We start from the raw sequence: 21,816 nt of genomic DNA, 5'->3' as shown, positions 1-21,816 counted from the left end.
CTCGCTGAGTTCTTGCCGGATTCTTCTCAACAGAGGTTCCAACCGGTGGTAAGCTGACATTCATAAGTGCTTGTTATAGCCTAAATTGAAAAAGATATTAGACTTTGACTTTGACAATTTTACACATCACCATTACACCTCCAGCCCATAATCAGAATGAGAGAATCTAGAATTACTGCGCCGCAAGAATTAATCGCAATAGGTATGAAAATAAATTGGTTGGTAGACAACTTGATACAACTTACTTGGGAGGCCGGGTTCATTTGGACTTTCTTTACTTCAAGAAAACGACCATTTCATCTTATTGTCGGACTATTCGCGTGTCTTTCTAATCTTAAATTAGAAATATTGTAAAAATTGCCAACTAATTATGTATCTTGTGGCATAATTATTATCAAATGCAAGGGTTTGTTGTGAGAGTCTCAATTATATTATATTTTGAAGCAAGATTAAAATAGTATTGTTCAGTTATGTATTTTAATGAATAGTCTCTACTTATAGCATAAGCCGTGGTGACCTAGTGGTTTGACCTATCACCTCTCAAGCAGAGGTTCGTGGGTTCAAACCCGAGCCCGCACCTCGAGTTTTTCGAAATTCATGTGTGAAATTACATTTGAAATTTACCACGAGCTTTATGGTGAAGGAAAACATCGTGAGGAAATCTTCACACACCTGTAAAGTAATTCAATGTAATGTGTGAAGTTCCCAATCCGCACTGGGCCCGCGTGGGAACTACGGCCCACGCCCTCTCATTCTAAGAGGAGGCCTAGGCCCAGCAGTGGCACGTTAATAGGCTGGGATGATGATGATGATGAATAGGATAGGTACTAATAGAATTTAGCCAGGTGGGTCGACGAGTGTTTATTTCTAATACCTATTTTACTCATATTTCAAATTGATTGTGGATTTTATTACTACTTTAATTATATTGTTGTAGAAGTGAATATAAAATCAGATTTTTTTATAATTCATGGCAACTGACCATTATAATCCGTTTTTGGTAGGCATGTATGACTTAAAATAATAAAAAGCAGCAGATTTCTTAAAAGTGTAATGATTAATATTGTATTTGGAGTTTATGAATACATAATTACCAAAAAGGGACTAAAATTGGGGTTAGGTTAGATAAAAAGACAGAAGTACATCGCATAAATTTATTTCATTTTAATATGCGGTAACCATATTCGCATTATTCGTATAAAATATTATATTCATAATATTTACAATTCTCAGTTCATTAACTTACTACTAACTACATGGACATTACTATAATACAACATTTATATTATAATGCTATTTATTTATAAATAAGGAGAATCACTTATTTAGGCTAAGTCTTTCTTGAACGAAGTCACATCATAATATTTATATTCTTATTATTAGTAATACTATTTAGTAAAGGAGATTAAGAAATGATGAGTAGGTACCGAGGTGCTTATTTCAAATTTTGAGATATTAGCAACTTTTGTAATAATAACCTGCGAAAATGACAAAAAAACGGAGAATTTTTTTACTAATTAAAAAGAGCGACTGCAACAGTTAAATGTTAACACTTTAATAAAGTGAAATCGAAATATTGCTTCATTTTTTACATATAATATGTAATACAATGAAAAGTTACTAAGCAACTTGAGGTATGTCTAAGTACTAGATGACAATGGTGATAGATGAAGAGATGAATTACAATAAATAGTTGGCATATGAGACGACACTGGAATTTTCATACTGACGAATGGCGATGACAAGGAACTACAAACAAGTGCTTTACACTAAAATAAATTAATGATTACTTACAATGCACTACTAAATATCACAGAGAAAGTACCCACAATACTTATTCGACGAAAAAATTCCGTCAAGCACTTCAAACTAACAATCGCCGTATATAATATTACTGTGGAAATAATACACTGATTAAATTGTATTTTTTTTCCTTTTCAAAGATGCCAAGGGTCGTTAATTGACTAAGTAATCATGACACTAGTTAAGAGAAACAGTATACGACGATCGTAACATATCAAAGAGAGCATACACACGTTAGACACTAACAATAAATAATACAGGCACTATAAATAAATAGACCATAATCCAAATTACGCCACTATAATACTTAGTCTGACTGGAGTCAGTAATGCAATCTTTCACCGATGCTCAATTTCACTCAATTTGTTGTTCTAATCTGAGTTGCCTATGTCTTCTTTGCCTCATGGCTCTTTTAGGGTTGTTCACTTGTTTCCCGTTCTTCTTAGATAAGAGTTGGCGTGCAGATTTCTTGCACTGTGTACTAAAGGAGTCATCGGGACAACGCAACTCCCAATACCACTTCTTCAGAGTGTTGGCATAAGCTCTAATGGCAATTGTGTCTTGCCGAAGACACCGATTGGTATCCACGTCGTCAATTTGCAAATGTTCTAAGTTCATTCGATTTTTGTTAACGTGTGGTTTGGCCACGTTGGCTTTCTCCATGTCGTCTTCTACTTCTGTGATAAACTTCTGTAGTTCTGCTAGCGTTGTTCGGATGAGACTATCACGCTTTCGCGTATAGTTCATCAGGAAGTCGTTGTCTAGGTGGCGAATGTTCACAATGTGGAGGCGCTCCCAAACCGCTTTGTAGTCTAGCAGAGTCTTATACAGCTTCGGCACCACGTACGCGAACTAAAACAAAAGAGAAATAACGTTAGTCATGACATTTAGCATCCTTAATATTAATGTAACTCTTATAAACTAAAGGGAATTTTCAGGATCTATTACACGTACACGAAGTTCTAAGTTTGATGCAATCACATTGTTGGCTTTTAAATACATATAAACTGCGATATTTTACTGCGAAGCTAATTCGTGTCGAGGTTGTATAATCCGTTTTTGTGATCGTAGGACTGCAACTAACATTAATGTAACTTTGCTCAACTTATGACCGATTGCTTATAGCTGTCGCAGTTTTTATTTAAATTTATTTCAAATTACATACGTCGACTTGATTGTAAAATGCATCCAAGTGTTTTGCTGAATAAATATCAAAGTGTGACAATCTTACGCATTTAACTACTAACGAAGACCCTTTTAATCACTGTCCTACTATCACTTATAAAATTAATCATGTCAAATAGGCAACACTCCTTTAAATTCATGTTTCTAGTTGAAACACGATATTGTTTAATTTATGTGCGTCCTATAGAATCGCGGTTTCCTAACTCTTGAATACTGGTACGTCTCTACATAACTTTGTGTCTCATGTAAAATGGCTTAAACGCCTCAGGATAATTCATCTTTTAAGTTGTTTCGAGTATGGTGAGAAGCACATTGCTCGCCTATGACACAATCTGCGTAGCGTAATTGCAAATGTCATATCCAGTTGCACCGGCGGTGGTGACGAGAAGGTAGAATTTGACGATTGAATTAATAAATAAGTGTTCATACAAGCTATCAAGACACATCAACATAATGATACGGCATGTTGTAAAATATTTGATAAATCTTTCATCGATAACTTGGCTTATTTAATGAATTGGAGTGATATCATTGTTTAGTAACACTGTCACGCGTCTAAAAGTCGCGGTCCGAATAGAAATTGCATTGAAATGCACTCGGAAAGTCAATTGCCGTCTGGAAAGTGCCTTTTGCACCGGCAGGGTTTTATTTTGCTTTAGTCCTAGGACAACGCGAGGTTTAGTGCGCTGTGCTTCAGTGTAGCCGTGATGGATCGCAAAATGTAGGTAAATAGAAGTACATGCACCGGCCACACAGGTTTGCCTCGACGCTGTAACTGATCGGTTATTATTGTCTTTTGAAAACGACCTTAGTTGATGCGAACGATAAATATCTGCCCACGTGTATTGTTTGTTTCTTTCTTCGCAATACTCTAAAGAATAAAGTTGCTAAAAGGATTAAGTAGGCAAATGAAGTGATGGATGAAGTAGACAATTTAAATTTGAATTTAATTTATGTTTTGCTTTTATCGAAACCCACTAATAGATAAACTTTTTTTAAATTCACAATGACCGTGACATTTGTACGATACGAGGCAAATAGAGCAGTGTTTCAATTTTGTGATCGCTCAAATCCACTCCCGATTCGTTCCGAATAATTTTAAACTTTGCCTGAGTCATGTAGAGTTCACTATGCTCTAATAAAGTAGTAAGGTTTCAAGTGATGCTGAATGGCCGCTGAATGAATGAACTCATCCCGCTAGTAACGGTCTTCGTAGAATATAATATTACAGGGACAATTAACAGTCGGACGTAATTGAATATTTTGTTTACGCATAAACAGTGTCGCAAGTTGTAAACTTCCTCTTTGTGAATGAGTGATTCATGAATGACCGGCATGGGATAATGTTTCTGGAATTCTGGCGCTTAGGGCTGACCTATTTATAAATTGTGCATAATACGAATTCCGATGATACATTTTGTTCTAAAGCTACATTGTAAGAAACCGTTTTTCTACTATTAACATTAAGCATTTGGCATCTAACTAAAAGACTATTAAAGCAATCCGTTGACGAAGAAAAAGGAAATGACATTTGATTTAATGATATGAAAAATTTATTATTAGCAGTCGATAATTCTTGGCTCATAAAACGTATCGCGTTTCACAGTTTCCCGCCGTCGCTTAGAATTCCGGAGAAGAAATTGTCGAACGATAATAAAAGCGTCGGCTCGTGGGCAAATATGAGCAAGTATTAAAGCTGAAAACCCGACAATACGCCGTATATTTGCGTTAAAGAGTCGAGAACGTGTCGCGGACAAACGCGGCACAGCCCGGAATCGTAAGTTCACATTCGTCTCACTTGAACAAATAATGTGTTTTTAACATTTCGTGTTGTTTTGTTAAATCGTAAATACTGAACAAACTCTAGCGTCTCTGCAGCTAAAGCGATCGTCGCCGCGGCCGCGCCGAAGCTCCGACAAGAGGAATGCCCGTTTCATGTTCGCGAGGAAAATATTTGCGACGGTTATTATGAAGGAAATTCTCAAACAAAGGAAGTAAGTAAAATTATTCTTTTACATTTTTTTTATCCTTGAATATGCAATAGTCATTCGAATGATGTGTTTAAAAGACTCATCCATATTATCCTCTTGACGAGTCTCAGTGTTTTAACGTCTCATTTGAGGGCTATTTAGTTTTTAAATTGTCCGTAAGTCAACTAAAGCCAGAGCGGAGCCGAGATCACTTGAATTCTAACGCTTTCCTTTGCCCAAAGTCAAATATTTGAATTTCTTAAGTGGCCATACATCGATGAAATGTCGAGTCCAACGTCAGAAATATTTAACATACAACCGTGTAGACACCAAGCGACTCCGTGCGGTCGTGTATCGAGATAACGCGTTGCCAGCCGGCGGGCGGCCAAACTATCCCAGTACGTACGAACACCGAACGCTTCAAATACACATATGCTTATTGTCTCGTGTCGCATTAGTTTTGTGTACTAATTAGTGGGTGTCCAATACTAATACGTAATAGAAAGTCGCGGTCCAGATGTTTGCTCAGTAAATAATAAAAGAGCTTAAGAAGACCCGTTACAAGCGCTTGTGTATTTCATATGTCCCGGAGGCGGCGAGAACAATCGATGGTCTAAAAGCAATTATCATACGCGGCGTAGACCTGTGGTTATCGGGATCGCGTGCCGCTGCGGACTGTCGATCTATGCAAATTTCCTCGAAATATTTAACTGGCTTCTTTGTTTGGCTGGCTCCCACTAACACGCACGTAAAGCTCGGATTTATGAGTCACCAGTCCAGCTAGACCCCCTACACTCGAAATAGCTTAGCCTATCCGATACCGCCGGCGGTTTACCGAAGCTCATTCTTAGCTGGCCACTCTCGAAGGCGGTGTTATATTAAAATTGAAGCGATAATTCGTTCCAATTAAATTTTGAATTGATAATCGACTCGCAAAATTGAACTTTATCGGTTTAATTGTATGAATTAAGGCGTCAATAAAGATCTGGATTAAGTAATACGGACCGCCTCGCGGGTCGAAAAATTGCATCGATTTTCGCACTGTTGCGGTATTGGAAATTAAGGGCTTGCATTTGTAGTTATTGCCCTTAAGTACAATGTGAAGTAAATAAACGCGGCACCGGGGCCGGGCACGTGTAATTTGGCCGGCGGAGTCTCATTTAGTTGCAGCGAAGCCTCGAGCGGGGCTAATGCGCGGGAACTTTGCGTCAAAGAAAGCAAAAATGGAAAAATAATTTAAAAACATTGAACGGAGAATAAAAGAGATGGGCTGGACCAAACCTCCCTCGCGCCATACCGACTCTAACCGGTGTTTATAAAAGTACAAATATATTTATTTCGTTATCACAGGTGAAGTATATGATATAGATGATATGTGATAAAATAATAAAACAGACATTTGGAATTTTAATACCAGATATTTGTGGGTAAATAATATCTAATTGATACTTGCGTTTATGTAATGTACAGTCGAGTTCATAAACTTGTTAGTAAAAATTTGGTCAAAAATATCTGAACACGCTTCTACGCCGTTAACAAATAGAGTCGTGTTCAGATATTTTTGATCAAATTTATGCTCACAAGTTTATGAACTCGTCTGTAATAGACGAAAATATTAAGAGTAATTTGTGGTCAAGAGATCTGTGTTAAATATTAGAATACTATATGAATCACGTAATTCATCTATTTAACCCTAACGAATCATCAGTGACCTATTTAATAGTATCCGGTTGCTCCTAGACGTGACATAACTTGCTTTAGTCATAATGTTAAATTACAAAACAGGTGGTTGAACAGATGATAAAGGTTATTGAACCGACTTCAAAAAAGGAGGAGGTTCTCAATTTGGTCGTTTTTTTTATAATTAATGAAATGAAGTAGCGAATTTTCAGACGGTTATTTTAAAACTTCAATGTTGCATATCCAGCGCCGTCGGTAAAACAAGAATAAATACATGTTTTTAAATTCAGTGCAATGAAAAAAGTAAAAACTTACTTTTTGAGCCGACATGGGCTTTCCTTTCGGTAGGTCATCGTAAACATGATTATGAATCTCGATGAAATTCACTTTGGGCAGCCATCTTGGGTTCCCGAATCTGTTCTCTCTGGAGTCGCTGATTTCTTTCCGCGCGTCAGTGAAGAATCTCCTTGTGTTTTTTAGTTTTTTAATTATCTTTCTCGCCAGCATTGAGTGTAGATCCACGTTTTTTGGCCTCCTTATATGCGAAGCGTCTTTGGTTATTCTTTGTGTTGGCATGTTCTCTTTATTATGGTGTTTCTTATGCCTCTGTTTGTGTTCAAGCGACAGAGCTTCGGTTTGCGGCAGACACATGGTGATAATAAGAACTACGGAGATAGCCACCAGCAGCTTTTTAGGAAAACCTGTAACAAAACATAAGAACGTTAATAAATTTCATCACTCCGATAAGAAACTGGACCGGTTGATATGGATTGTTATCTTTACATGCCATTGGAAACTTATCATGAAACTAATGTCCGAAATTTGATTACGTCTTACGCTATCGTTACGAAAAGAAATGGGTTATCAATTGCAAAAAGAAGTGGACGAGTCTTAACAGGTTTCAATTTCACAACATTAAAGCACTGTGAATTTTGTGACTTCAAGGGAACAAGTGTTTTCGTAATATTATGTAAAACTGTCCAATTAGTAAAATATGTGAGTTATCGGAGATGTGGAATAGAGTTCTAAAGTAAGTTAAAAGTGATCTGATTGAGATAATACGAACGGAATGCAGCTCATTTCCTTTGATTTTAGCTAGTTTGTTAATTGTTTTCTAAGTTCGCTTTGTTTCGTTGATATTTAAGAAAAAGAAGAGGCGATTAGTATTTCGTGAACGCAATGAGGTACTTCCTACGGCCGGTTCACACAGTAGCGTGGCATTCCTCGGGCGTCTGAAGAGTCACATAAAAAATAATAAGCTCCGCGATTACCGCACCAAGATGTAAGTACCTACAGTGTACACCTTATGTATATGGGCATGTATGATCTTCATCTCTGGACCACTTTCATAGCTATCAGACGGGGAATACGCGTCGGTTTTTATAATGAGCCCTTTATTTACGGCATGAGAATAAAAATTAAATAATATCATGAAATAATGAACACCAATTGACTTGGTTTCAAAGTAAGCAAAGATTGTGTTATGGGTGAACTTAAATAAATAAATGATATTCAAAATACGAGAACAAATATTCGTATTTTTTCATAATATCAGCGACCGGGATCGCATCCGGTATTTTAAAGTTTGTCAGTCAGGTTCTCTAACCGAAAGTTTATCGATTAAAGTGAAATATAATTTAAGTTCTAGTTCTAGAGCGATTGTAGCTTTTGTTGAGCGTGACGCCTCTTAAAGGTTGCGCAAAATTTTACAGACATGTCCCTTTCGATTTAACGTTTGACTGTTATTGAAGGTTTTGATGTTGCGCGCCAACCATAAAATATGTTTTACGGCCCAGCCTCGCCATTCTGTGAGGCGACGTTTCCAGAGTTTTAAAAAGCAACGCTGAGTGCAAATGCGTAGAAAGTTACCCTTTCAAATTGCGTAAATATGCTGTTTTATGACCTAGGATTGCGATCGTCAGTTAAGTTGCATTAGGCGCAATAAGTAGTTGGGTGTATTTTTATTCAAATAAGGAAATAAATTGCTAAGAACTCCTACATGTACCTACCTATTTAAAATTTGACATTAAAAAAATACAAATACAAGATTTCCAAGCAAATACTTATTTAGACCATAGGTTCTGCTTGCGGTTACATCTACATACCAATTTAACCTTTGCAAAAACACTTGTAAATTTTCAGAACCGATTGAAGATCAATATAGTTATTTAAGGTATGATGGCAATTCCTCGTACGTAATACATTATGTCAGATAAGGAAAAATCGAGTTTAATGGTCAGTGAATCATTAGGTCAAGCCGTGTCGTTGACAATATAATGTATGTTAACTAAACATGACGCTATTTTCACCATAGCAATCTTTTAACAACTCTCTATGTTTATAGTCTGCTCATTCTGCTCCACATTTTGCTGTAACTTTTTTACTCTGTGTCCATTGTGTACGATTAGGAGCGTATTAGCATCGTGGGATGAATTGACGAGATCAAACAATGCCATGGCGTGCATTACCACGAAAATTGAAATCACAATACAACTTTGGATTTTCCCCTTTTTATTGCCGTCATAGCTGTTTGAGCTAAGTTTCCGCAATACTACACACGGTGAATTACCAAAAGGATTAAGATTATAATTATGTAATATCCGTTTAAATTTATATTTCGAATGGCTACAATTTTCCCGGGAAAATTTGGCAGTAGGTACCGATAACTCACAATAAAATACATATATATACGAATGACTTTCTTTCAAAATAGACGTAACATCTTGTATAGTTAGGTAATTTCATTAAAATTTTCTGCTTTATCGGATTAATGTTGTGTACTCTCATAACATTATTACGAAGTAATTTCTAATGTGTGCAAGGCAATGGATTCTAAGAACCACGAAGGAAAAAAATACAGATAAGTCCGACATCAACGCGTTTAGCAAACAAGCTACCGAATCGATACATTGTATTTGTTCTAACTAATTAAAAAGTTGCTCATCGAAAACAAACGAGTATCGGATGTCGCAGATTTTTCAACGAATCCTTTTGACGTTTCGCCGACGGCCAGTGTTGTCCATTCCCACACGAACTGCTGGCTAGGCATTGCTACATCTGAGCATCGATTGTTGACTTCCGAAAATGAGCAATCGATTCAAAATATAACAATGACATACTCGTTCAGGAATTGTACTTGCACTATGTAATCTCAGTGCACCTTCACTTGTGTCAGCATTTCTGTGTTTATTGCTGTTGTATGCATATTAATGAGCTGTTGTGATTTGTTGTTTGTTTATAGCCGACTTGATTGTGGCGGTGACATAATGGGAAATGTAACCACATTAGATTTAAGTTTTGCGTAAGTTTGAATAACTTGCGTATTTTTAATTTTTGAGTGTTGCTAATATTTTCACTGTCAGGACACTTTTATTTTTTGATTAATCTTAATTTTATACTAATAATAAACGTTACACTTAGAAAAAAAATAGTTTCTAATCAAAATCACACACCGGTTAAAAGGACATCCATGAACAATTCATTGATGTAGCTTCTTCGGGCAAGTCCATATTCACGCGGGCAAATTTTCACGATTTCCTTTATTCGGAAAACTAATAAGCATACAAATTAATCGAACACTGGCCGAAAACGGAGCACCCGCGAAAAACACTGAGAAAAAAAAATCACGATGATTTTAAAATTTCGAACGCACTATAGTTTGGCTTAATATTCGCACTCGACTATTTGTCTCGATTCGTGTGACACCGATGTGGTGCGAGGCGCGAGTGCGAGACCGGCGCGCGGGCAACCTCCACTCGATGAATGGGTACCGAAATGCGGCACCGTACATGAAATAGCCGGTCAAACATAATGCGAAAACCCTTACCCGCTAGCAGCACAGAAGCGCGCCAGATTAAGGAGACGATGTTGTTCTAACAATTATTTTAATGACAATGTCTTTCTTAAGGGCAATAACTATTTTTTTTAATTTTGCGTCGAGGGGCCATAGAGCATAAATGTTACAATGCCATACTTAATAATCACTTCTTAAATGATTAAAAATACCTAATAGGCAAATATAAAGTAAGCTACAATATTTTAGACTATCGCGGTCATTACTAATTTTATGAATTAAATTCAGGTTTTGTTCCGCGCACCTTGATTTTCAACGAAAATTTCGATATTACAGGGAACGCGGTTAATTCATAAAAAATAAAGTAGTTAAGCTAAATTAAAAATGTAGGTACTATTTTTAAAAAATAATATTAAATATTTAAATAAATAGATTTCAGAAGTAAATAGATTTCATTTGATTTACAGACCTTTAGTTTCAATATTATGAAAAAAAAAAGTTTAAGCTACTGAAAGAAAGTCTCTATTCCAATCGTTTTCCACATCTTGTGCAAGCGAACAATATCATTCGGTCGGCGCGCGGTGATTCATCGATGAGTCTATCCTAAAGTTTTTATCGAGTGCGAACACGCGTCGTCTGGCGCTGGGCAGCACTACGAGTTCGCGACATCGCGATAATTGACTGTTACTGAAATTAGGAGATAAAATCATAATTATTCGGATAATCTTTCATTAATATATATCAACATTGTAAATTAAACTTTGATGGATCACGTAGAAATTATTGTATTTTTTTGCTTAAAGTGATATAATGTTAAACAATACTCTCTCCACCTGTAATAAGCAGGTATAAGTCAAAAGCAATAGCTATAAAATAACATACAACTCTCGTTTTCTCCGAGCGCAGAAAATTACTTATGTCGACCGTCCTTTGAATACAAGAACAGCAAACACGATGCGAAAAAACAAGGACCAAAATAAGAAAGCAAACTACAAAAAACAACTCGAGTCTGAGAAAGACTCGACGAGTTTGTGACACAGATTAAAGTAGAGATTCACGTCCATACGTAGGCACTCAAAATAAACTACTATTTTATACTAACTTACAGAGACAAATGTGTAGACATTCATATCACTTTGTATACTGGCTGTCTGAAAACAAGTCTTGTGGTAACTTTTACCGCGTATGGCTGGCACTCTGGAGCCGGCGCACTATTTACTTTGACACGTTTTTTTGTCTCGTGCTTAACAAGCCGTCGTTATTGTACGTGACCGCTTATTGATAGTGTCAATACAGGATTATTAAAGTTCATGATTAATAACGCACCAAATTTTATTCGTTTGTTTTTAGTCTGTGGGCGGTACATCTCTACCGCGGGCGTAGAGTTCTTTTCTAAATTCAAGCTAAGTTTTTTCTCAAAGCTGCATGCAATTACTGGCCAGTAGCGCGGTGAAATGATACGACAGACGATGCAATTTGTAATTGCAATACGAGCTGCGGGAGATTACTATTGTTTTTTGCGTCGGTTTCCCAGCGCGTGAGTTTTTGTTCAAGTCTACTGACATAATGATACAGCTTAGCTTTCATTGCTAGTTTTTCAGACGATAATTAGTTTAAATGGCGGCTTTTCCGGCGCTTGTTTCATCGGTGAGTCACGGATTTCCCGAATTTTAGCGGAGTCATGGCGAAAATGAAGGAAAGCCTACAAACATCGTCTCGGGTGGCCGGGCGCGTTACTCACGCTTGTAGAAAGTGCGGGACTAGATCCGCCTGGCTTAATTTGTTCATCCTTGAATGTCGAAACTGTGAATTAGACGCCGAGATGTCGTAGGTTTTTGTGAATCAACCAAAGCCTAGGTCGTAGTTGCATACACATTTTGTTAGCGTGTTGCTAAAGTATCTTGGTTTAGTTAATTTAAGTTTACCGTAAGGTATACATATACTAGCTTCCGCCCGGCGTTGCCTGCGGCTTGGAGCCAATAGCCGAATGGCATTGTTTGCCAGCCGCAATATAAATCAAGCCTGACTGGCGCGAGAAAGCCTCTGCTGATGCACTCTCGGGGTAAGTAAACATAGGTTAAATGACTATGAATGCAAACGCGCTAGCACTACTTTGTCACAATTTTATTGTTTGTCTATAAAATGAATTCAATTGGATAACGGGTTAAATGTGGTTGAATATTGGGTGCACCTTTGAACGAAACGTACCTATGCGTTTTTGTTACTAAAACACAGTATCTGAAATTATTTGCGATGTTGATACTTTTACCGAATGGACGTTAAATTATCCCCTTCAAAATTCATCAGTAAAATTGCTTCTTTTTTTTGCAAAATTTAGGCAAATAAGTAGGAGGCGTAATGACTCATCATCAAACAGCCTGATGGTATTTATAACTACAGACATACTTTTAGGCCTAACTGATAAACAAATAAACACAAACCTTTTCAATTCGCTTATCAATGTTTATTTTCTAATTATTAATCTAATTGAGAAAATAATCGGCTAATTACTTGAGTATCTCTGGGTTTTTATAAGCTATTTAAAAATTATAAAAATGAAGACGAAATACTTAGGAAGTAGCTAGTTCCCGAGTATAGTGTTTGTTGAATTTTTTTTTTATTTGTCATCTAAAAAGGCTTAAGACTAAGTTAGGTTATGACTGCATCACTTTCTTGTTAATCGAATTATATCACTCGATGATTGTTACGAGTAGATGCGTTATGTACGTTAGGTCATTGATAGCTGTTATCGATGAGGACTTGTTGAGATTTAGATGCCGCAAAATCATGTGTTACGAATATATGAAATCATTAGTTGCCAGTTTACCTCTTTATATTTTAAGCTATGCTTAATAATATTGGAATACTCAGTGAAGTCATCAATACAAGTGACGCAGTTGATAACAATATTTTGACAAATACTTAAATTAGTTCAAAGGGAATTGAAATGTTTTTAATTTTTATTAGCACAAAATAGATCAACCCAATCAATTGATCCAGTTGCTTTGTCACCAATCTAATAAATTAGTGAGCATTGATGTTCCTAGTTGAGTTACAGTTGTTTATGCCGATTTGAAATAACAATTGAATTACACTGACAGAACAGATTGATAGCCTATTGTTGCCAACAAGTAAAAAGTTGTTAGTTTAATTGATAAAAAAAGTTACCATTTATTGGCGATCCCTGATTTTCCGAGGAACATTTGTTGCAGTGTAAGGTATCCATAATTTATTTTTAAGTATCACAGATTATAAATTAAAATTATCTTTGGTTCAATCACTTTCACAGTCAATATATCACTGGCACATCACAATTTTATACGACGATGTAACGCGTTCGACATTTGAATTAGCGGCGCGGCGTTCAGGCGCTGGGTCGTTCAGGCCGCTTTACGTGTAATGTGTGCCCTGAACGTTTTCCACGGCTTTTATGCGGCGGCCGGCACCCATGATAAAGGGTGCAAAAAACGGATTGTTTGGACTAGAGGGCCATTACGTCACGGATAAGACGTCGCGCGCGATTAGGACGTAAGAGAGCCAGATGCTATAGCGTAACCGCTTGTCCAAATAAATACATGTGCCGTGCCGGATCCTGGGCGTATGTGAAAATTAACAATTGTTATGTGTTGTGGTGGTAGATGGTTCATGTAACTAGTTTATGGAATAATTTATATTTGATACAAGGTTTCGGCGTCAAGGCTTTTCCTGGTTTTGCGTAGGGTTGGGGATTTATGTAAGTGGCACAGATTATTATATACCTACCAGGAAATTATGAACAAAACTGTCTATGGAATGTTTTAATAAATTACGAATAAACATTTCAATCAATTCAATAGAGCAAGTTAAGACAGTAAGATTAACAATATTAGCAGGTTGGTTCTCAATAGATTTTGAAACTTAAAAACAGTTCAAGTTAAGCAAGTTATAATGCATATATAATTTAAATATAATATATGAAATAGACGTAACAACTAAACCTTATGAGCGTTCTGATAAATAATATTGAAAAGCATCTAACGCTATCTTACATCGGACTCTCCCGCCAAAACACTTAGGGCTGGCACACATGATTAAAGTCAGTCCATTAACAGGGGATATTGTACCTACATACAGCTTGTTTGTATTTGTAAATCACAATAAAGAAGGAGCAAGATTAGTCTGATTGCCTTGCCCTTGCTTACTCGTATTTTCCTAATAAATTATATTTTCCTAATCAACATCATCATCATCATCATCGTTTATTTCAATCACAGGAGGCATACATGGTGTTGCGAATAATTTATTAAAATCTATTAAAAAACATAAACAAAAAATACCATAAAATAACTATTTATAAATGAGACCATCACGCATCTGCAATCCCCTGGTGTTGCAGATGTCTATGGGCGGTGGTGATCTCTTACCATCAGGAGACCAACTTGCTCGTTTGCCATCCAGTCAAATAAAAATAAAATAAATAATAAAGATCAAAATTAGGTAGCCGTAACTATATGGTTTTGATATACATAGGTAAACAATAATGATGGGAAAAATTAAGGGGAAAAGACGCGTCGGAAGAAGAAAGAAATCGTGGCTCCGAAACATCAGAGAGTGGGCCGGTATCGCCAGTGTGGTGTGGAAGAACTGTTTTCTCTGGCGAAAGATAAGGAGAGATATACGGAGCTGACAGCCAACCTCCAGTAGTGGACAGGCACCGCAAAGAAGAAGAAGATTTTTAAGGTCCACAATACTTTAAATGGAAAAAAAACTTAAATCTTATCGGGTGAAATAAAAAACCCGTGGGAATTCTCAAAAAGTACATCGTGAATTTTATCAGCGTTGCATAAAAAATCCCGCGCTAAATTTTGTTTCTTATCTAAACAGTTGTAATTTAACGCTACGGTGACGGTTTATACCTATAGTCAAAGTCAAAGTATCTTTATTTGTAAACATAATTATTGGTATCACTATGTTTCGCCCACAGGCATACAAATAACTTGCAAGTTTAAGGGGCTGTTTCACCACCCATTGATTAGTCTTAACTGACGGTTAAATGTGATGCCGTCTCCGTCTATTCGAACAAAACAACCAGAGACGGCATCACATTTAACCGTCAGTTAAGACTAATCAATGGGTGGTGAAACCATAGTAAAAGAGAACAAGTAGGTCCACCCCGACCCTTTAGGAGACTTAAGTGCCTGCTCCGGCGCGAACGCTTAGGGTTGTCGACGTCTATTTAAGATTAATTACCTACCGGCAAATAATTTTAATACGAAAGTTAACTTAAAACTGTCTAATGTCTGTGTCTAAAGAAACCAGACAGATATTCTATGCCGTCATATTATTATTATTGTACTGTTTAAAAATGTTATTTATAAATTCGCCGGAACGGTGATGGCGACTGTATACATACTACTCATGTTTACTTATACATAATACTATAACTATATTGTTTATAGGTAGGTAGGTATCTATTATTTTTTATGTGTCCTTGCACGAAACTATTATAGTACACTTATATACATTAATTTACAACTATACCTAATACAAAAATACGTAAGTACGAGTACGCGAACGTAAAAGGTGATCATCTCGCGAAGCGAGGGCAAGACGAGCGAGCTAAAATCGAAACGTACGGCGCTGACGGCAGCGCAGCCTTGACTTGACTAAAGAAAACTTAATCCTCCTTAAATTATCAGTGTGTGCGTGCGGCGGGTGCGTGCGTACCGGCACCAACAGGCGCGCACACATTTAAGCCGCGCGATGTACTTTTGTTCGTAGTGAGCCTACTTGTTCTCTTTTACTATGGTGAAACAGCCCCTAAATGTAATGCAAAAATTATAAAATTAAAATCGTCAAAATAAATTAAATTAGTTAATACAATACATTTGAAAAACAAAACATATCAGACTATTTAAAAAAAAACAAACCGTATAATTGAATTGTGAGTATTGAATTTAATATACCAAAAAATAGGCTAAATTTATTTAAAATATCATAATAATGTAAAAAATTCTTACAACCATAAAGTGATCTTCGATTCTATAATATGCCTTCTCCACACACCATTCATACAGCAGGGCTACTACGAAACTTGAAACTCGAATTTCGTGTCGTACCGTCCCTCTCGCTCTCGTATTAAATAGTATAAGTGTCAGAGGGACCGCACGACACGAACTTCGAGTTTCGTAGTAGCCCTGCAGTTTAGCTTTGTATTCTGGGAGCTCGGATCGTTTAAGTTCTAAGGGCAAGTGATTAAATATTTTGACTGACATACAGCATAATTTTTTTGTAATGTGCAGTCTTAGAAGTAGGCAAAACAAGATACAAGCCGTGGCTTTTTGATGTTGTTCTCGGGTTTACTTTCGCAATTTTGTAATCTGACATTTTTTTTTACAGATATACTTACTTCAAAGATATATACAATGAAGACAGGGTTAAGAGTTTATATTTAACAAAAAGCGGCCTGCATGTATCTCTTGGTCCCAAGCCATATATTGCACGAATGCACTTTTTGTGTCCTAAATAGTTTTTGCATGGCTTACGAAGTTCCCCAAAGTATAATACCATAACGTACGTTAGACTACATTGCCGTGATAGGCTAATAACGCTGTGTGTTCCGATGCGATACTTGTCAATTTGCGCAGAACGAACACAAACGTATTTAATTTTTTTGAGACATGCTCCATGTGTGATTCCCGAGTTGCCATGCGTATCTATCATAATACCCAGGAACCGTGTTACGTCTACCTGTTCTATGTCACAAGTTCACAACCGTTGTATGCAAGATTTATCTTCAGGGATTTCCCTGTGGAGCATAGAACTGCATGAAGTTTGTCTTTTTAAGGTTAGCTCGTAATTGGTTGCTGTTGACCAACTGTTGACTTCATTGAAGGCTTTATTTACCTCCATTTCATATGTATCTGGATTTTTGCCACAAATCACCACAGAGCGACAGCTACAAAATACTATCCGCAAACAAAATCAGTAACATTTGGTAGATCATTGATATAGATCAAAAATAAGTGCGGACCTAGTATACCTACTACCCTGAGTAGTCGTTAAGTTAATGGCTGAAATCGGTAAAATCGTTCTCAAGTAATGGCGTGACCAAGGGAAATAAGGGGGCCATTCTACTTTTAAGTAGCCATTAATCTTTTGACAACTATAAGGCATACCTGGTGATTTTTTACAAGTGTAAATAACTAAATTTCATCTTTTAAAATAAGAAAACATTAAAATTAAAGAAAATTTGTGGAAACATTGGTAACAGCGGTAAATACACCAATTTCCATACAAATGGCCGGGACATGCATGTCCACTGTGTTACCTACTTTATAGATAATAATGATTACATTTTATATGTAGTGATAATTTTAAATGTAAGCTTAATTATGTGCCTATTTAAATGATTAATGATAAAACCAAGCACTTTACCGTTTTTGTAAAAAAAAATATTTGAAGAGCACATTACAAAAAATTACTGGTCAAAGAAAAGTAGAATGGCCCGGATACATTTATATATTGGGTGGGCCCTTTAACAGGAGCAAATAATTAAAACATAGATCATACCCGTCAAAATGAACTACATTACTACAGTGACTTTTAAATATGATTGGGTCTATAGATTTTCCCTTTTTTCTACAAGTTAAATAATATTATTAATGTACGCCATCCTAGAGCTAAATTGACGACGCCTGCCACGCTAGAGGCATCAAAAATGTTGTCTTACATTGCTACTTCGATTAAAATTTACAGGGAAATAGACATGAAAAAAGAATTCATTTTAAAAGTCGCTGTCATTCAGTTTGACGAGCGTGATCTATGTTTTAATTATTTGCTCCTGTTAAAGGCGAACCCTATATACTTATTACGTATCCCTATTCCTATTTATGTTATTTATTACCCTTTTTATGGTTAACTGTTTATATAAATGGCTTTTTAATAGTCACGGTCCTATAGCAATATAGTGCACAAAGATACCAAACTGGTATTTTGGTTCCGTTGAAACTACCTTCACAATAGTTATTTATGATATAATTTTTTTAAATATATATTTGGCTCAAAAAATCTTAAAGTTCTAAAATTGAATTAATCCCAAAATACCAGTGCAATAAATGTTATTTTAATACAATTTATGGCATATTTCATATTGTTAAAAAGTAATGTTCTTTAAATCAAATAACTTACTCATGGGTGTGCTGATGTGTAGCCCAAAAAACAATAAAAAAATAGAAACTTGTAAAGTACAACCATTCTAGTTGACCACTACAAAATCGTCACTTCGACAAATCGCACTGATCGACAAGTGTCTCGTTACAGACCACGAAGTATACTAATCTATGATGGTCCAAATTTGCCCCCAGCCAAGGGGTGGGATCCTTAAGATTTGCAAATACACTTGTCTCTTTCTTGTCAGCTAAGTGTGAAAGAGACGCAAGAAACAATTAGCGAAGGATAAGGGCGTGGGGAGGGGGTGTTCGTTAAGTTTGAGTTCTACTCTATTAAAGAAATATTTTTTATTAGAAAAAAAGATCTTAAGTATTTTCAAGTACTTATGAAAAATGACATCCCCGGGTCTTGGTGTTTATCATCTTAAAAAATATAGTGCTGCTATGTTATATGTGATACTGTTTCTGTTTGTGTTGTTCGAATACATAGAGAGGCATCTTAATTATCTCTCATATAAAATTATCAATGAGTGGTAACACAGGCTCCTAGCCTAGTCCATAAGAAAATACATTTCATTTATAATCTAATATTTAAGTCAGGCGTTTTCAACCTTTTGATTTTAACGGCACACTTTTCGTTAATCAAAGTTTCACGGCACACCAGTAAAAATAGCCATGTGTGAGTCGAACTGGCGCTTAGAGCACCTAAAGGGTTCCGTAGAGTATACCCATAATATGTATAACATAACGGACAGCCTCTGGTCACTTATTAATAGGGCCTCGTTGACACCTTTTGTACGAATCGCATACACTTCGCGGCGATCGCGGCACACCTGAAAATATACGCGGCACACTGGTCTGCCGCGGCACACCGGCGGAAAACCTCTGATTTAAGCTATTTCTTTCTTTTTATGTGATCTCAACGCGATTACTGTGTGTATTCTTCTCTATTCTTCTACATACGTAGCTGTATATCTCCACACGTTGCATTTAGTAACAACTACACTAGTATGTTTTTGAGCATGTACGGTATAGAAAATAACAATTTTGTTTTAGTTAGGTACAGTCAGCATTAAATAGTTGTTTACTATAATATTGTTCCTAGGTATGTTACATAAAATTAAATGTCATAAAAGATAGACAAAATTTAAAATGTTTGGCATTAGAAGATATTTGTGACATTGATATTTTTACTTAATGTCCGTTAAATTATCCTGTTCAAAGTTCACCACTAAAATTGTTTTTTTCCGCAAATTTTATACAAATGGGAGACGAAATGATAATAAAGATAAAAAAGTGTACGAAAGCACAGAAACCCTTGAATGTACTATGCCAATATTTACTTTTAATTAAAGCTAAGGAAATATCTATTTTGTTTTGCATTTCAATGATTGTATTTATTAATGATTGTATTTAAAACATTTGTATTACATTAAATGAAAGTACTAATAAGAAAATTACTTATCTTTATGTGTATAAAGCTATTTAGAAATTATGAGAATTCGTGCAAGAAATAAACAGGGAAAAAATTGTTCCCGACTTGTCTTTTGAGAGAAATTTAATTGTATTTTTATTATTTGTATTTTACAAAGTCTTAAAATTTAGTTAGGTTAGGACTGAATCACTTTCTTGTAAATGGAGTTAAACAGTTAACTCTCGATACCTGAATATTTATATAATTGTTCAAAATAAATGCGTTATGCACGTAAGGTCATTGATAGCCCTTATCAACGACGAATTGATATTTATAGACTGCAAAATCGTCATCGTAGTATAATTTAAGATATGCGTAATATACCTAATAGATAAAGAAGCAAAAGTTGATATATTGCAGTAAAGTACATTAAGTATTATTATTTTAGTCACCGTACAAATTAAAGATTATTTGCTGAACTCCAGGCCAAAAACTAACAAAAACAATTTAAATTTGAAGTTCTATAGGAACATTTTATTTGTAAACTCTAGATCATGCACGCGGCCTTAAGTGAATTACGATCCACTCAGTACCTAATTAAAAAATAAAAACCTAATAAACCATTACTGTAGAGTCCTGGCTGAAAAATTCCGCTGTTCGATCAGTCCAATTTTAAACTGGTGCTCGTTATTCCGTACGTAAAAAACCAAAGCATAACCACATGCGCAAATTTAATCCTGGCTGTAAAATTCAATGGTGCAGACATTCCAATTTTAAATTCGCAATCGGCGGAGCTCCACCTCCGGCCCGGGAGGCGGCGAGCGAGTCCCGCAGCCCCCTTCTATTGGTTGCCGGGAATAATCATCTCGCCTATTACATTCTGCTCGGTCGCGCGACCTAGTTAAATGCGTTTGTAAGTACGCGTTAAAATTGAGTGAGCATTTTTACTTAGCAGAGATACAGCTTATTTCGGGCTCTAAATTATGGAAAGAAAATAAATCAAATTGTGAAGAGATACAATATCGTGTTTGAAATATTTTATGTAAGTACCTAGATACAGAAAGAAAATCATTGACAAATATTGTTTTCCATAGTTTGCTTGTTCGGTATTTTAATCGATCTTCACAATCTCGTTAATGATTATACTCTAATCATTAGAGTATAACGAGCGAATCATGTTACAATATAATTTAAAAATAGGTACAAATTGGTACATGGGACCCTTTTTGCTTATATTATTGTTATTATCATTGTAAATCAAAAGTAAATTTGTAAACTTAAATCCAACTTAAGATGTAAGTAAGTACGTGGGAAACAAAAAGCAACTTAAACTAACAATTAGTTATCTCATATTCAAAAATACCTTAGGCGGATTAGTGCAGCCTCTTATCGCCTATCCCTCTCATTAGATAATTTTAAACAATAGTATAATGGAGCAGGTATTTAGCCGGGACGCCATCTTGAATGTTAATTGAGCTTGCCGATTGCTAATCGCTTAACCCGACATAGTATTCGGGGGACATTGTACTGAATGTTACTCGACGCTAGACAAAATGACGACACCATTCATACTTTCTCTTTCTCACTCACCCTCAGAGCTGCTTTGTTCTTTTCTATCGTCACTTGATTCTTCACCTGCGGCTACTTACTCGTATTGTACCTACTTAACGTGTTGTTGTGAAAAATCTGCAACATAAACAGAACGTCAGACTTTTATTACACGTATTTAGTAGCCATATTTTTTTCTCTTGTGTTCGTTTGTTTAACTGTATTAATTTGTGGTGTCTTGAGCGCACAAAGGAGGCAACTTTTTAGGAGCTA

The 21,816-nt window shown here is 36.0% G+C and overlaps 1 protein-coding gene across 4 annotated transcripts; it reads right to left on the bottom strand.

Moving 5' to 3' along the window:
• Positions 1 to 1,177: 1,177 nt before the first annotated feature.
• On the bottom strand, positions 1,178 to 21,650 carry LOC141436246 (uncharacterized). Of its 4 annotated transcripts, none has more exons than XM_074099149.1 (3): positions 21,586 to 21,650; positions 6,954 to 7,339; positions 1,178 to 2,655 (listed from the first exon to the last, which is right to left on the bottom strand). In XM_074099149.1, the coding sequence occupies exons 2-3, from the start codon at positions 7,287 to 7,289 to the stop codon at positions 2,158 to 2,160; spliced, it is 834 nt and encodes a 277-aa protein (XP_073955250.1). In that variant the 5' UTR covers positions 7,290 to 7,339; positions 21,586 to 21,650; the 3' UTR covers positions 1,178 to 2,157. The 4 variants fall into 4 exon arrangements, with proteins under 4 accessions (XP_073955250.1, XP_073955249.1, XP_073955247.1 ...); XM_074099148.1 differs by lacking the exon at positions 21,586 to 21,650 and adding an exon at positions 18,601 to 18,724; XM_074099146.1 differs by lacking the exon at positions 21,586 to 21,650 and adding an exon at positions 13,600 to 13,810.
• Positions 21,651 to 21,816: the final 166 nt, after the last annotated feature.

Source organism: Choristoneura fumiferana, chromosome 16 (genome assembly GCF_025370935.1).
Source record: "Choristoneura fumiferana chromosome 16, NRCan_CFum_1, whole genome shotgun sequence".
NCBI lineage: Eukaryota > Metazoa > Arthropoda > Insecta > Lepidoptera > Tortricidae > Choristoneura > Choristoneura fumiferana.
The sequence above is the reverse complement of the archived record's forward strand: the minus strand, read 5'-3'. Positions and strand labels throughout refer to the sequence as shown.